This window comes from Schistocerca cancellata, chromosome 1 (assembly GCF_023864275.1).
Source record: "Schistocerca cancellata isolate TAMUIC-IGC-003103 chromosome 1, iqSchCanc2.1, whole genome shotgun sequence".
In the NCBI taxonomy this organism is placed as follows: Eukaryota; Metazoa; Arthropoda; class Insecta; order Orthoptera; family Acrididae; genus Schistocerca; species Schistocerca cancellata.
Window position 1 is genome coordinate 353,285,790 of NC_064626.1, and position 15,551 is coordinate 353,301,340.

The window sequence follows — 15,551 nt, forward strand, 5'->3', positions numbered from 1 at the left end:
TTTGCAGCCGTGACTTATTAAACTGATAGTTCGGTAATTTTCATATCTGTCAACACCTGCTTTCTTAGGGATTGGAATTATTATATTCTTCTTGAAGTCTGAGGGAATTTCGACTTTCTCATACATCTTGCTCACCAGATGGTAGAGTTTTGTCAGGACTGGCTCTCCCAAGGCCGTCTGCAGTTCTAATGGAATGTTGTCTACTCACGGGGCCTTGTTTCGACTCAGGTCTTTCAGTGCTCTGTCAAACTCTTCACACAGTATCATATCTCCCATTCCATCTTCATCTACATCCTCTTCCATTTCCATAATATTGTCCTCAAGTACATCACCCTTGTATAGACCCTCTATATACTCTTTCCACCTTTCTGCTTTCCCTTCTTTGCTTAGAACTGGGTTTCCATCTGAACTCTTGATATTCATACAAGTCGTTCTCTTTTCTCCAAAGGTCTCTTTAATTTTCCTGTAGGCAGTATCTATCTTACCTCTAGTGAGATAAGCCATTTTGCACTTCCTGTCGATCTCATTTTTGAGATGTTTGTATTCCTTTTTGCCTGCTTCATTTACTGCATTTTTATATCTTCTCCTTTCGTCAATTAAATTCAATATTTCTTCTGTCACCCAAGGGTTTATATTAGCCCTTGTCTTTTTACGTACTTGATCCTCTGCTGCCTTCACTACTTCATCCGTCAAAGCTACCCATTCTTCTTCTACTGTATTTCTTTCCCCCATTCCTGCCATTTGTTCCCTTACGCTCTCCCTGAAACTCTGTACAACCTCTGGTTTAGTCAGTTTATCCAGATCCCATCTCCTTAAATTTCCACCTTTTTGCAGTTTCTTCAGTTTTAATCTACAGTTCAGAACCAAAGATTGTGGTCAGAGTCCACAGCTGCCCCTGGAAATGACTTACAATTTAAAACCTGATTCCTAAATCTCTGTCTTACCATTATATAATCTATCTGAAATCTGTCAGTATCTCCAGGCTTCTTCCATGTATACAACAATGCAATATCTGCAGACTATATGTTGTACGGAACGGTCAATGATTCCAGAATTTCTAATATTCATGTGGCAATGGGAAGCATAAATTTTATTCATTAGCAGGTGGAGTTACAGTATAACTGTTGCACTTACTTATATTTGAGAAGAGCAGGGTTTAGGGAGGTTTTGACTATCCTCTCTTGGGTTTTCATCATTTACCTAACACATAAAAGTAAAGGAACTCCTACAACTGGGCCGATACTACTCTCCACCAATCCTCTTTCTTCAGCAAAGGATGGAAGTTTCCAATACATAATAATTTTTTTAAGTAAAACAATAAAGTTATAGAAGCTACAAATATGGGAATTTTTAAAAAAATGCAATGTCAGTTTTGTACAATAAAATTTTTAATGATGCTGATTTATGAAACAGTCTACCTCCTAACATTCTGTGACACAAAGTTATGTAAAGTTGTATATTGTTGCACCTATCACTACCGTGTCAGTCTCATGTTTCATTGCCTCATTGATCAGGAAAATCTCCATGAGGATATTCCTTGTGGTATAGATTCCAAGTGATCCTTAATGCATAACATTTTAGAAATCCTCTTATGAAACATAATACAGAAGACACTGAAACTTCATATATTTATAGCTAATAAATTGGGAACAACTATACACAGTCGTCACCATCATCATCATCATCATCATCATCATCATCTGAGAGGCATAGCAACTGTTCTGTTAGTTCTACTTTTATATTCTAAAAAAGTTGTTTATTACCAGCAGTTAGAAGATACTTATAACCATGAATAAATTGTACATAAAATACAGGAAAGGCAACCACCCACTCACAGTGGATCGATGAATGGAACACAGAAACATCTAACAGAAAACAGCATTCACACTAACTTTTGGGTGGTAGCCCTTTTTCTAGAAAAAGTACACACATTCACACACAAACCACAATACATCCAAGCATCAATCCATCACAGGTGAGTGGCTGTCTTTCACTTATTTTATGCATTGCTTCATCCAGGAATTTTTATTATTGTTATCACAGAGTTAATATGATGACAACTGCAATTCCTCAGATTAAAATGAGGTGCTCTTGATGTTTATTTGACATACATTTAATTTTTTCCATCTCTAGCAATGGTATTTTACACACTGCAAGTTTTTCCATTTGGTGTTTTCTGGAAATCGTATAGATCATTATATGCCACTTCTGCCTCCATAACTAGTACACCAATACGTTACTGCTCCATGCACGCTGATGCATTGCCCTTCCTCTTGATGCATTAACAAAAGAAAATAAGGAAATTAGAATTTTAACATTTTGTTGTAAGGAGGTCATTAGAGATTGATTCCATTTTGCCTGTGCCTAAGTATGTGACTGGTTATCAACCAATCTTTCTGTGAATTATTTGAATACTTGGGGTTAGCATTGCGAAAGCACACTGAAATTATTATGAATACTATTCTGAAATATATAAAATGTTAAAAAGGTGTCAGGTATTTTGTGAGGTGGTAGAACTCATAGAAACAAAGTTAGTAAACATGGGTCCAGAAGAGCACATTTCCAGAAATCTGAACACTTGTTTGTAGAAGAGACTGGAAGACTTTTTGTTGTGGATTTGGACACAGTCATTGTGTTACTGATCCATCAATAGGTTCAATGGTGTGTTTTGATGTCTTTCTGTATCATAATCTTCTAACTACACTTCAGTCTGAGCATTAGGTTAGTCTGCAGTCAGTTATGTGTTCAACTTGTGTTGTACTGTAATTTTATCTATTTTATTATGCAATAAATTACAATTTTGGGTATGTATTACAGTATCTTTTGTACTTGCATAGATGACTTTACTTTTGTGTTGACTGGTATTGTGCTGTTTGCGCATACAAATGTTTCAGTACTTTTCTCTTTCTGCCTTTTGTAAGCAACAGAAGCCTATTCTCCACAAGTGCTTCACTGCTACAACCAGTAAACAGGGCAACCACAGAAGTTGGAAAGACAATTTATTATAGGTACAAGGAAGGTAATATTGAAGTTAACTTGGTTAACAGAAGAAATACTTCAATTGATTGACACATAAAGAAAATATAATAATGTTCAGGAATAGTCTTTTAGATAAAAAATAAATAAGGTAGCCACAGTGAAATGGCTGCAGGATAATTACGAATAAACTGAAAAAGACAATATTATGAAAAAGATAGATTGCTGTTATTACCAGTGTCTGCCCTTAGCAGCCAGAGATGGTGGTTTTTTAAAACACACACACACAACACACACACTCTTACTTCATAATATTGTATTACATCCTGGATTTTCCACTGTCTGAAATTGAAAAGAAATGGTTGTCAGAAGAACTGATTCAGCATGCAGAAAGTTCAAAACAACATCCAGTGAAATTAAAGGCAAATGTTTCAGTATTAAGAGTGCATGATATATTCTAGTGTTAAATGTAGAGGAGTGTGTGGAAAAGCAGAATAAGTATGTTGAAGACCTCTATGAGGAAGAGGAACTGTCTGATGACATGATAAAAGAATAAATGGGAACCATGTGGAAGACACAGGTGATTCACCACCAGAGTTAGAGCTTAAAATATCTTCGGATGACTCGTAAAAAACAAGGTGCTAGGCACAGGTGATATTCATTTCAAATTTCTAAAATTATTGATGGAATTGGCAATCAAATAACTGCTCAAGTTGGTTTGTAGAATCTATGAGTCTGGAGGCATACCATCAGCCTCTTGGAAAAACAACATCTACACAGACATGAAGATACCAAGGGCAGATAACTGTGAGAACTATCATACAGTCAACTGAACAGCTCATCAATCTGTGCTGCTAACAAGAGTAATGTAAAGAAGAATGGAAGACAAAACTGAAGAGCTGTTAGGTGAGGTTAGGAAAAGTAAAGATACTAGAGAGACAGTTCTAACTTTACACTTGGTAAGGGAAGCTACACTTAAGGAACGTCAAGACACATTTCAAGGATTTGCCAACCTATATAAAACATTTGGCAACGTATACTGCTGCATAATGTTCAAAATTCTGAGGAAAATAGATGTAAGCCTTACAGAAGGATACGTGATATAGGATACGTACAAGGACAAAGAGGGAGCAATAAGCATGGAGGACCATGAACAAAGTGCTTAGATTTTAAGGGTGTAAGACAGGGTTGTAGTCTTTGGCTTCTACTATTCAATCTATACAGTGAATAAACAATGACAAAAGTAAAAGAAAGTTTCAAGTCTGGGATTAAAATTCTGAGTGAAAGGGTCTCAATGATAAGATTCACTGATGAAACTGCTATTTTCAGTGAAAGTGAGGAAGAATTGCAGGATGTTTTGAATGAAATAAACAGTGTAATGAGCACATGGTATGGACTGAAAGTAAACCAAAGACAACAAAAGCAATGAGGAGTAGCCAAAATGAGGTTAGTGATAAGCTTGACGTTAAAATTGGGCAGTACAAAATAGATGAAGTGAAGGAATTCCTCTACCTTGGAAGCAAAATAACACACAACAGATGAAGCAACAAGGACCTAAAAATCAAACTATCCCAGCAAAGAATCCTGGCCAAAGGAAGTCTACTAGTATCAAACATTGGCCTTAATCTGAAGAAGAAATTTCTGAGAATGTAGGTTTAGAACATAGCATTGTATGGAAGTAAATCATGGACTGTGGAAAAACTGGAAAGTAAAGAACTGAAGCATTTGGGATGTGGTACTACAGAAGAATGGTGGAAAATAGGTGGAATGATAAGAAATGATGTGGTTCTCTGCAGAATCAGCAAGGAGAGGAGCCTATAGAAAAAGAGCACATGGAAAACTTTGACAAGAAGGGACAGAATGATAGGAAATGTGCTAAGACACCAAGGAATAACTTCTGCGGTACAAGAGGAAGCTTTAGAGGGGTAGAAACGTTGAGGAAAAGAGAGATTGAAATACACCCAACAAATAACTGAGAATGTTAGGTGTAGATGCTACTTTGAGATGAAGTAGTTGGCTAGGAGAGGAATTCATGAAGGGTCATATCAAAGCAGTCAGGCTTCTTTAATACAGTAACATGCAAACAGCTGGAAGTAAAACCTATAAAAGTAATAGGGCTTATAGTAAAAACTCTTGATGATGTATGTGTGATGACATGTGATGCAGAGTTGATGAGATCTGATTATTTAACGAGGAAAGCAAACGATGAGTAATACTTAAAATTTTGACAGCAAAGTAATCATTTATATGATGGAAATTTTATTTTAATTCAGATTCTTCTTCATTTTAATGCTCCAATGCCCTTTTCAATTTCTTCTTTCCCATATAAGGTGCACTTTCTAATTTCAGAATAGCTAAAATTTGATGCAAGAGAAATTACACTTGCTACTCTCAATTTTGTCTTCACCAAATCTAAGAGTTGGTACAAATAAGAAATGCATTGCACCAAAACAGTGCTGAGTGATGGGTCCAAAAGATTGGACTCTCATTTAAAAAGAGTGCACGTCAGATTCCAGTCAGACCATTGTGAGTTAGATTGAATCACTAAATCACCATCTGCTTCTGGATCCATGCTGCACAAGCCATCTTATGGTCTTTGGTGGAGGGTACTTATGTACTACTATCAGTTCCCCATTTTCCTATTCTGGCCATGAACTGCTCACAGGAAGAAAAACTTCTGGAAAGCCTCTGTGTGAGCTCAAATATCTCTAATTTTACTTTCATAGTCTTGTCACAAGATATATGTTGGAGGAAGTAATATATTGGTTATCTCTTCTGGGAACATACCCTCTCAGAACTTTAACAGTAAACTACACCATGATGCAGAACTGCTCTCTTGGAGTGCCTGGCACTGAAATTAGCAGAATGTCTCTGTGATGCTTTCATGCTAGATGAATGTGTAATGACACATACCGCTGTTCTTAGGATCTTCTCTATTTCCTCTATCAGTCCCAATTGCTTTGGATCCCAGACTGATGAGCAATATTTGAAGGTTTATCTCTGTTGAGAATGATGTGTTCTGTTTGCTATAAACTCTTCAGTTCTGTCACACAGCTGGTCTCTGGTCTGATATTCTGTACCCTCATATTTGGTTCATTGGATGGCAGTGCAGAACTGTGTCAAATGTGTTCTGGTAGTTACGGAATATGGCATCAACCAGGGAGCAGGTATCTTCTGCTTCCTGGGTCTCATGGATGAATAGAGTGAACTGGGTTTCACACAAGTGTGTTTTCGGAACCCGTGTTGATTTCTGCAGAGGAGATTTTTGGCTGCTGAAATGTCATAATATGTATCACCTTGGCACTGGTCATTCAAAAAGGCTGAATCAAATATTCTGTATCATCCTAGTTCACCTGAGTAAGCTCTATGTCTCTAATGATGTTAATGTTGACAGAAAATTATACAGTAACATACCAAGTTTCCTTCAGTTTTCAAGATTGAGTATTTCACTCTGTATACATTGGAGAAGCTCTTTCACTGTTTTCTCCATGACGTACCTCTTCTTGTAAGCCCTTGCCGAGTGAAATTCAAAACAACCTCCAGACAGGTCTATTTTACTGGCAGTTGAATATATTTATTTTATGAAGGACAATAATTAGGAATGTTGTCATGAATTAAGCCCTACACTAGTTTTCAGACTCATAATTTTCACTAGTTTCCTATGATAGTTTGTAAGAGAAAGTTAAAATGAAATACTATTTTAAAACCGTTTTTTTTTGTGTTCTGTTGATATAATTTCAGTTTCCCTGCAATAAATGACACCTTATTTTTGACCATGATGATATGTTACTCCTGCCTCTCATTTCTTTTGCATTAGTAATAACCTCTTTTTTGACTGTTGTAATAATGATTTACTGCCAGGGTTATATTTTAGATGTTCTTCTTCTGTTACAGATTGTTGCTGACATAAGAAGTTTATTCTCACATGCAAGTACAGCCTACAGTTTAAATTACTTTGGAAACTGTGTACATTAGATGCATCTGTACATCTTCCAAATAAGAGCTTCAGTGAGGTTGCTAACAAGAAAGATTGTTAACTATAATTTCAGAATCAAGAAGTTTCATTATCTTTGTAGTCGTAACAACATTGTTAATAGTGACATTATTCCTCGAAGAAAATTGAGCATGGATGAACACGGTACTGCTGGTGTGCCCTTGGATGAAGTAATTTCGCAGTTAAATTCATTTGCTGAATTATCACTGGCTGAGACATGGGATAATGTAGGACTACTCATTCAGCCTTATACTTCAAGAACAGTTGAGAAGATTTTGCTTACAAATGATTTAACTGAAGCTGTAATGCAAGAAGCATTGGAAAAGAATGTGGGGATGATTATTTCTTATCATCCACCAATTTTTAGGCCTTTGAAGTCTGTTACTAAAAGGACATGGAAGGTAAATAATTGTAGCATATAGTATTTAAAATATGATGAGTGGCTTGGAAGTTTTGAACATATTCAGTCATTGTGCAGAAATATTCCATAACTGTAAGTTGGTAAACAAGTACTATCTGTAAACTTTTTCTAGCTCTCTAAGAGAATGCAGGGCACAAAGGAGGTAACTTCCACTCTGAATACAAACTGCTGTAGGAAGAGGAGTGATGTGGAAAGAAATGCCCCATCTTCATCACACAACATAGCCTTCGTATGTGTTCTTTGTGCTTCATACTCTTAGTGTGGGTAGTAAGCTACCTTTTTCTGGAAGGTGTCATAAATGGAACCCACAATGGGACAGAAACTGATTCATCACTCATTTTAGCACAAACTTTCTGAATACAGGACAGTTGTGTGAAACATTGCCTTCAACAATGGCTACAATGGTGCTGTTTTGCAGTTTGCTGTTTGATTGCCAAGGGAGCAGCGAGTGGACACAAAAGATTAGTGCCTGTGTTTCCCGACTTCTACCGACTTACATAAAATTGTACGTCTGGATTCTAGTTTTTTGTTGTTTCCAATTTTAAGATGTAACTGAAGGCTTCACTTGTTTACTTCTTTTCTTTGTAAACAGTATCCAATTTCACTTACCAAACCTGTCAACATTTTATATGTTTCAAATGCGCAGTCAGTAGTTACACCTTGAATCAGAAAAAAGTCACCAAATAAATCCATATTTCTATATTTTGGCACCCATATTTCTCTGCTAATTCAATGAATATTATTTTTCACTACCCTGAAATTGTGTGATTCAAAAGCTGCAATAATTCATGTGACAAATGTGTTCCACCCATTTCAATAAAATCCCCATTAGTGTTGTGTAGACTACTTTACTCTTGCACTAATAGCATTCCAGATGCATCATGAATCCTGTCAAACTCATTACTAACCTAATTTTGCAACTCATCCTCAATATTCTCTGGAGTGTCATGTTTTTCTGTCTCCATAAGAATTGTTAATTTCGGTAGCCTATCAAGAAGTTATGGTAGACACCATCTAAGTGTCATCCCACTTCATGAATGAAATTGATTGATTTTTTTTTTGATTGGGTCCAGTTTGATTACATTATGTGTACTTGTAATATAGGACAAGTCAACTTAATCCAACATCTTAGAATATGTAGCCTTAGTATTACAATATTAAACATCAAACTGACAAATATGTGGCATCAGAGAGCCAAACATGTGCATCCTGTCAGCATGTGGGACAAACACTTAGGAAGAAGAAGAACAGGTAGTAAAGTGACAAACATGCTGATAATGCTGCATACATTTTTCTCTAAAACTGTGTTTAGGTCTTACTGATCATCAGATACTCTTTCATCCAGTGACTACAGAACAGTCATACAGAAGCACATGACGTGTACCATGCATTCAGATTATTACAAATACACATGCAGGTAATGAAAATATTTCCCATTTTTTACTCATATATGCCTCTACACTACAAAATTTTTCTTTCATTAAATAATGTTCATGAGGTTTCTGGATGTCTTTTCATCGATACTGTTCTGCATACTCTTAGGAAGACACTTTACCAGTTGTACACTTGAGTACAGAAACACTCTTTGAATAGCTGTTAGTCTGTACAGTATACTTATCAGCTGGAGTTTATTTCCTCTGTTATGTGAAGTAACATCTGCATTTTTTCTAGTAATATATTGCCTCTGATTAATGAAATTATTGTTGTGTATATGTATGTGAATGGGAGTGTCAATCTTTTAAGGTTATGGGAGACAGTTCTGCATGAGTCTGTTTTTTATTCAGGATTGTTCCAATGGCCTTTCTTTGCAGTGCAAAAATTCTTTTTTTAATGCTGCTGCTAGAGTTTCCCCAAATAATAATTCCATATTGTAAGTATAGTTGAAAAAGAGCATAGTAACTTCTGATGGAAGTTGTTTGTTAGCAGAACGGGCAAGCTATTTAGTAGGAATAAAGGCCGAGTCATACCCCAAAGTAGTAACTGAAAGATTTAGAGGTACGAGTCCACTTGCAATGTAGACATTTAAAGCCAGGCAGAGTCATACCCCAAAGAAGTTCCGGTAACCGAAAGATTCAGAGATGTGAGTCCACCTGCAATGCAGGTGTTTAAAGCCAATCACAAAGGACTAACTTGGCAAGAAGTTTACAATACAGACTACTTGAACAACAAATGTAGTACACTTCTTCAAACATTTAACTCTTTCTTTAATAGCATTTTCTCGCCAAAAAAGTGTGGGTGCATATGCAGTATTAATAAGCAATTAATTTAGGTATCATGTAGAAGAAAACAGGCGTTGTATCACAATATGACAGACAGAGCTGGGTAACAGAATTTTACTACCAACAATACTGCAAAGTGCTGAGGAACGTCATCAGAAAGGTTTAAATAATGTATTAAACATGAGACTAGAAAGCTGTCAGAACAAAATTAAAACTATATCGCCAATTATAAAAGAGGTATCAGGGCATAATATGGGTACTCAAAATATTACACCTTTCTTGTGTCTGAATGTAACTGTTAGTGAGCCTAATCAACTTTGAAATGGGTCTTATTGGTGTAGGAAATTTCCTGACAACCTTGAAATGGGTCTTACTGGTGTAGTCAGTTTCCTCATAGATTGCGATACTCATTAGTGAAACAAATTTATAAAATGAATGAAAGAGATGATGTGGTAAATTACTGGTCAATTTTTTTGCTGCAAGTGTTTTCTGAAGTTTTTCAGGAAACGTTGTGTAGGAGATTGGAGGCAAATCTAAGTACACATAATTTGCTGTTAAACTCTGTTTGACTTAAGTGTCTACAGAAAATGCTATTAATTCTTTTGTGTGCGAGGCACAAGCAGGACAAGATGACAGATTGAGGACTGTAGGTGTTGTCTTTGACTTCAAAGAAGCATTTGATTGTGTGGACCATACAGTACTTAAGCATGAGTCTGAACACACTGGGGTTAGGGAAAATCCTTAACAGTGGTTTACTTTGTAGCCTATTTGGAAACAGAAAATTCATGTGAGTGTCCACAAACAAGGAAGAGCTTTGACTTGGACTTGGGTAATGTAATGTAGGGGATGCCACAAGATTCTATTCTGAGTCCATTGCTTTTCTTGATATCTGTTAATAATCTGCCATGAAATAGGCAGATGTTCTCTTTGCAGATAACACAAGTGTTAATATGAAAGACATGGAACATAATATAGGTGATGTATGTAATGGGTAGCCAACAATACTAGCACATGGCTTTCAGAAAATAGATTAATGCTTAACTATAACAAAATGCAAAGCACACACTGAACTGTGTGAGTTTTAGAATTATCATGCTTCAAGAACTACATTTGACAGTAAGCAGAAAGAACTTATTGTATCTCAAATGATTGATAGGTAACCACTCAATGTTTTTAAGGCAGATTACTTTGACACCTTAATTTGAAGCATATTTCAGTAGTGCATGCAAATTATATAATTTTGTGCTACTAATAAAAATACAATAGCCCCTATTGTTTAAGTTATATGAAATTTCATCCTTCTTATGATTAAATATGGAATATCCAATGAGTTATCCACAAAAAAATATTTTCATTCATATACCAACTGTGCTTGACAATCAAAATTAAAAATCTGGTACTGAAAAAAAAGTATGATTGACATTTATCCTTTTGCAATGCAACAAAAATTACCATTTAAAAAGGCCAAGTTAATACTCTCAAAGTTGAAAGCTGAAAATGAACTTTAAAAAAGCAGTCATGGCATATACATTTTGTTTACTTACAAAACTTCATATCTAATCATGTTAATGGATGTACTGCATTACTTTCATTCCATTTAGTATTTAATATTTAGTAGCATAATAAAAAATTACCAAAATGTGTTTTGAAAGTTATATATTTTGGTTTGTTTGGTTAAAGTGTATCTCAGGACCAGCATGTCGTTAGATGAAAAAGGCAAGTCTCATGAAACAAATTCCAAATTGGCTGGAAGAATCAAGTTTTAACAGATTGGGATTGAACTAAGGTAGTTCTCATCTCCCCAGTCTGACACATTATTCTACAGCCATGTTAAATCTGTGGTTAGTAGAAATGCAGGCAGTGGTTGCCAAAAATGTGTTAGATTTTGTAATGAGTAAAATGTTTATATCTGCAGCTAACAGGAGGGGGCCACTGTTCATCTTTTTTATGTTGATTCACTTATGGCTTGAACAGTGTCTAGACATACCGGTTAGCTCTAACTCTTAGGAAGAAGAATAATGTTACTCTGCAGAGATCAGACATTGTAGACCAAATACCAGTCTTGAGATAATGCAATGGCTCTTCAAAGTACTGATTAGAACTTTCTGATGCTTTATGGTGTGTATCATGTGAGTTCACATACCTTGTCAGCTGAACCAGGCCTCATCTGAAGGAATGAGAAACTGAGGAACCAAAAGTCCTGATTCCACTTCACTTGGAAACCAAGAGAACTGAACACATGAAAGTTTAACTTGTGCACAACAGTAAATTTGTTGGGATACACATGTAGGTCCTTTTTAATAAAGGTTTGACACAATTATTTCTTAATTCTGACATACACTGGAAAACAATGTTGAGATTTCATCACACTATGTTCCATGCTTTTTTTACCGAAGCAATGTTTTCTGGTGTTCAATCTCTTTTTAGATAGTTAAGGTTTTTATTCTCTAAACAGCCAATTTTGTGCCATTTTGGCACTAAGTTTTGTGTTGCAGACTTTGCTGGAGGTTTCCAAAAACATTTTCAGTCTTAAGCTCATATGCAAACAATCCTGCACACGTTTTCAACGAATTGTGCTTTGCATGTCACTCGGCAATTAACACATGCTGTTTAATCATGAGCACCATTTGTGTTACATTGAACTGGTCACTAAACATGTCTGCTCCTCTGTCACTCTTATGTAATGACTCAATGAAGTTCTCAGGACAGGCATGTGGATGATGTGAATGTTCAGATATGAGACATCAATCAATTGGTGCATTGAAATTGTGGTTTCAAGTACTTTCTGTACTGTACAGTTCTCCTGTTGATCAAGGAGAGTCATATCTGTGTCAGTCATATAAATATTTCCTGTACTAGTGTTATTTATTCAGCAGAGCAGTTCTGGACTGCAAAATAAAGTCATTTTTCATCACAACAATGCATGTGCACACAATAGTGCTTTGTCAGTGGGAAAACTGCTTACTGCACTTAAATCTTGCTCTCCATCAACAATTCTTAACCCCCCCCCTCCCCCCCAACCCCAAGAAACAGACACTTCTCTCCATAACCTGTACCTTGATTTGTCAGAATGTGTCCTGTCAACTAATTACTTCTTTCAGTTGAGTCATGCCATGAATTTCTTTTATCCATGACCTAGTTCAGTATCTCTTCTGCAGTGCAGTGTGAAGATGGCGGATGACACTAGGTGCCCCACTAAAAATCACGGTGATGCTGAGTGTTGATTAGCAGGGTGGCAGGGTCATGGAGTGAGATGGATGTCTGATGGTAAATCATAAAAAAAGAGATTACATGCATCTGCTTACCCCATGTGAAAGTCATAGTGTTGCCAGGTGGAAGTCAGTGCCCTGAGGTACAGTCTGGTCCTGCTCAGGTAATTGTGCCTAGTTTAGCAAGTGGCCTCATGTAACAGCCAGCACCCAATGTTGCTCCATTTAGCGGGTGGTAGCAGAGGCAATTTTATGTTGTCAGCATTCCGGCAGAGTAGTGCTGTGTCAGGCTCTAGGCAGGCAGATGACACGCTGTGATGATAGACTCTGCAGAAGTCAGTCATGTTGTCTTGTGCAGTTGTGTGACTCACAAGTCGGTGTGAAAAGCACTCAAGCATGCACAGTTGAAGCAAGGATGCCAGCACAGGATATGGCATCAGTTGCTTATAGGGGCAAGCCTGCAATAGTAGAGCATGTCCACACAAGGCACGCGGCTGTTTGGCAGCTATTCAGACCCAGGTGTGAATCATAGACTCCAGCTAGGCATGCTGTAGCCAGTAGAGGTCAGCCAACAGATGGTGCCTCAGCTGGAAGGTATCAGTTTGACTCCCGACAGCATCAGGCTGAGGTACAGCTAGTAATTACAGGAAATGTGATTGACTCAGGACATTGTAGGCATCAGTCTACTAATACTCAGTGGACACAGCCCATTAGGATCACCGAATGAGGTGGCGCAGTGGTTAGCACACTGGACTCACGAATAGGAGGATGACAGTTCAATCCCGCATCTGACCATCCTGATTTAGGTTTTCCGTGATTTCCATAAATCGCTTCAGACAAATGCCACAATAGTTCCTTTGACATGGCATGGCTGACTTCCTTTCCCATCCTTCCCTAATCTGATGAGACTGATGACCTCACTGTTTGGCCTCTTTCCCCCAAAATGAACCTCTCCCCTCAGGATCTCATTTTAAGTTATAAACGTTTTAGCCATATCTGCATAATATAATCATTTCTCGTTGTCATTCAATGGACCTACTAGAAACTCAGAATTAGGTGTTGCAGTCTTATGATTATGCTCTTTTACTCTATTTTGGATAATTTTATTTAATTCATCTTCCTCACATTCTTTTGTAGAATTATACTTCCTTGCCAACCAAATAACTTTAACAAGGGTTTCCAATAAACTTTCTGTTTAGTACCTCCACCGGCAAAAAATATAAGCCACAGCACCTATACCTTTTGGTAAAGGTGCAAATAAATCAGCCACTGTCTAATCATTCAATGACATTTGTATTACTGGATACGTCTTGTAATTTAAAGTGTTACTACTTTGCTGGACTCTCTGATATAAGCCCCATGTATGTAAAATTACTTTTACTTTTCGACTCAAATCTCTAAAAAAGTAGAACTTAATTATATGTATAACACATGTAAATATTCTGAACTGTCCATAGCCTTTGCATAAGTATCACATGAAATAATTAACCACTATTTTAGGAATATGTACTACCCAGTGGTTTAAACTTTCATCTGCACTCCAAAATAAAGTTTCCTCTCATGACAACCACTTAAATTCATCTTTCAGGCACAGTGTTCCTTCTTTCCAAAATGTGACAGTAGGTTCAAAATATTAATCTTATATTTTGAACTAACAAGCTTATTTTGTTTTTACAGTAACTTATTGACATAAAATTGATTTTTATGTATGGCTCAAGAGCCATCACTTATACATTCATTATCCTTACATCATGGTAATTGTGAAAGTGCATCAGGAACTACATTAAGTGAATCTTAAATGTAATTAATTTCCAACAGTTGGAAATTTTTGTAGACTCCAGACAAAAGATAGATGTTCTTTTCCAGTCATTGAGTAATTCAGCTTTTGTTATCTGAGACTTCAAGTGGCAAAAGCTGTGGTTTGATGTTCATCTTTCTCTGAGTCCCATTCTCCTGGGAACAACGCACACTGCACACCATGTTCTGACACATCTGTGGCAATTTAAATGCTTCATTCATTTTTGGATGATGCTTGCTTAATGTTACTAAAAACTTCAGATATGCAATCATCCCATACCCATATAGGCTTTTGTTATAACAGGTTTAATGACTGTGAATCATTCATGACCTATTCCTTTATAAGCATTCTATAGAACCCAGTGAAACCTAAAAATGATCTCATTGTTCCACATTCTTTGACTCAGAACAATCTTTTATAGCTTTTATTATTTCTGGATCAGTTTATATTCCATTAATTCCTATAATATGGCCTAAAAATTTCAACTTTTGTCTTCCAAATTGCAACTTGCTAAGTTTTATTGTTATTTCTTTTTCTTCTAAATTGGTTTTAAGTACATATTAATGACTTACAATGGTCATCCCAAGGCTTAGGAACTGGAAGAAATTGTTCAGGTAGTTAAGGGAGAGGAAAATGTAGTTGTGATGGAGAACTGAAATTCAATAGTAGGAAAAGGAGGAAAGGAAATATGTTGGAGAATATGGACCCAGAGAAAGGAATGAAAGAGTGACCAGTATTAGATAGTAACTGGCACAAAGCATAAGTTAAACAGTGTGAACTCTTTAAGTTTAAGAATCATGAAGGAGATTGTATACATTGAAGAGACCTGGAGAGACTGAAGTGTTTCAGTGTTATTATGTAATGACAAGACTTAGATTTTGAACGAAATTTTAAACTGTAAGATATGTCCAGGGACAAATGGGGATTCTGACCA

General features: G+C 36.5%; 1 protein-coding gene across 2 annotated transcripts in view; it reads left to right on the forward strand.

Annotated features, from left to right (window-relative positions):
- LOC126174050 (probable cytosolic iron-sulfur protein assembly protein Ciao1) overlaps positions 1 to 15,551 on the forward strand; it is a 90,990-nt gene that overhangs the window by 14,431 nt on the left and 61,008 nt on the right. For both annotated transcript variants that reach the window (XM_049921005.1, XM_049921004.1), the window contains exon 2: positions 6,871 to 7,371. In XM_049921005.1, coding sequence (XP_049776962.1) covers positions 6,952 to 7,371 — 420 coding nt within the window. In that variant the 5' untranslated portion in view covers positions 6,871 to 6,951. The remainder of the gene's footprint in view (positions 1 to 6,870; positions 7,372 to 15,551) is intronic.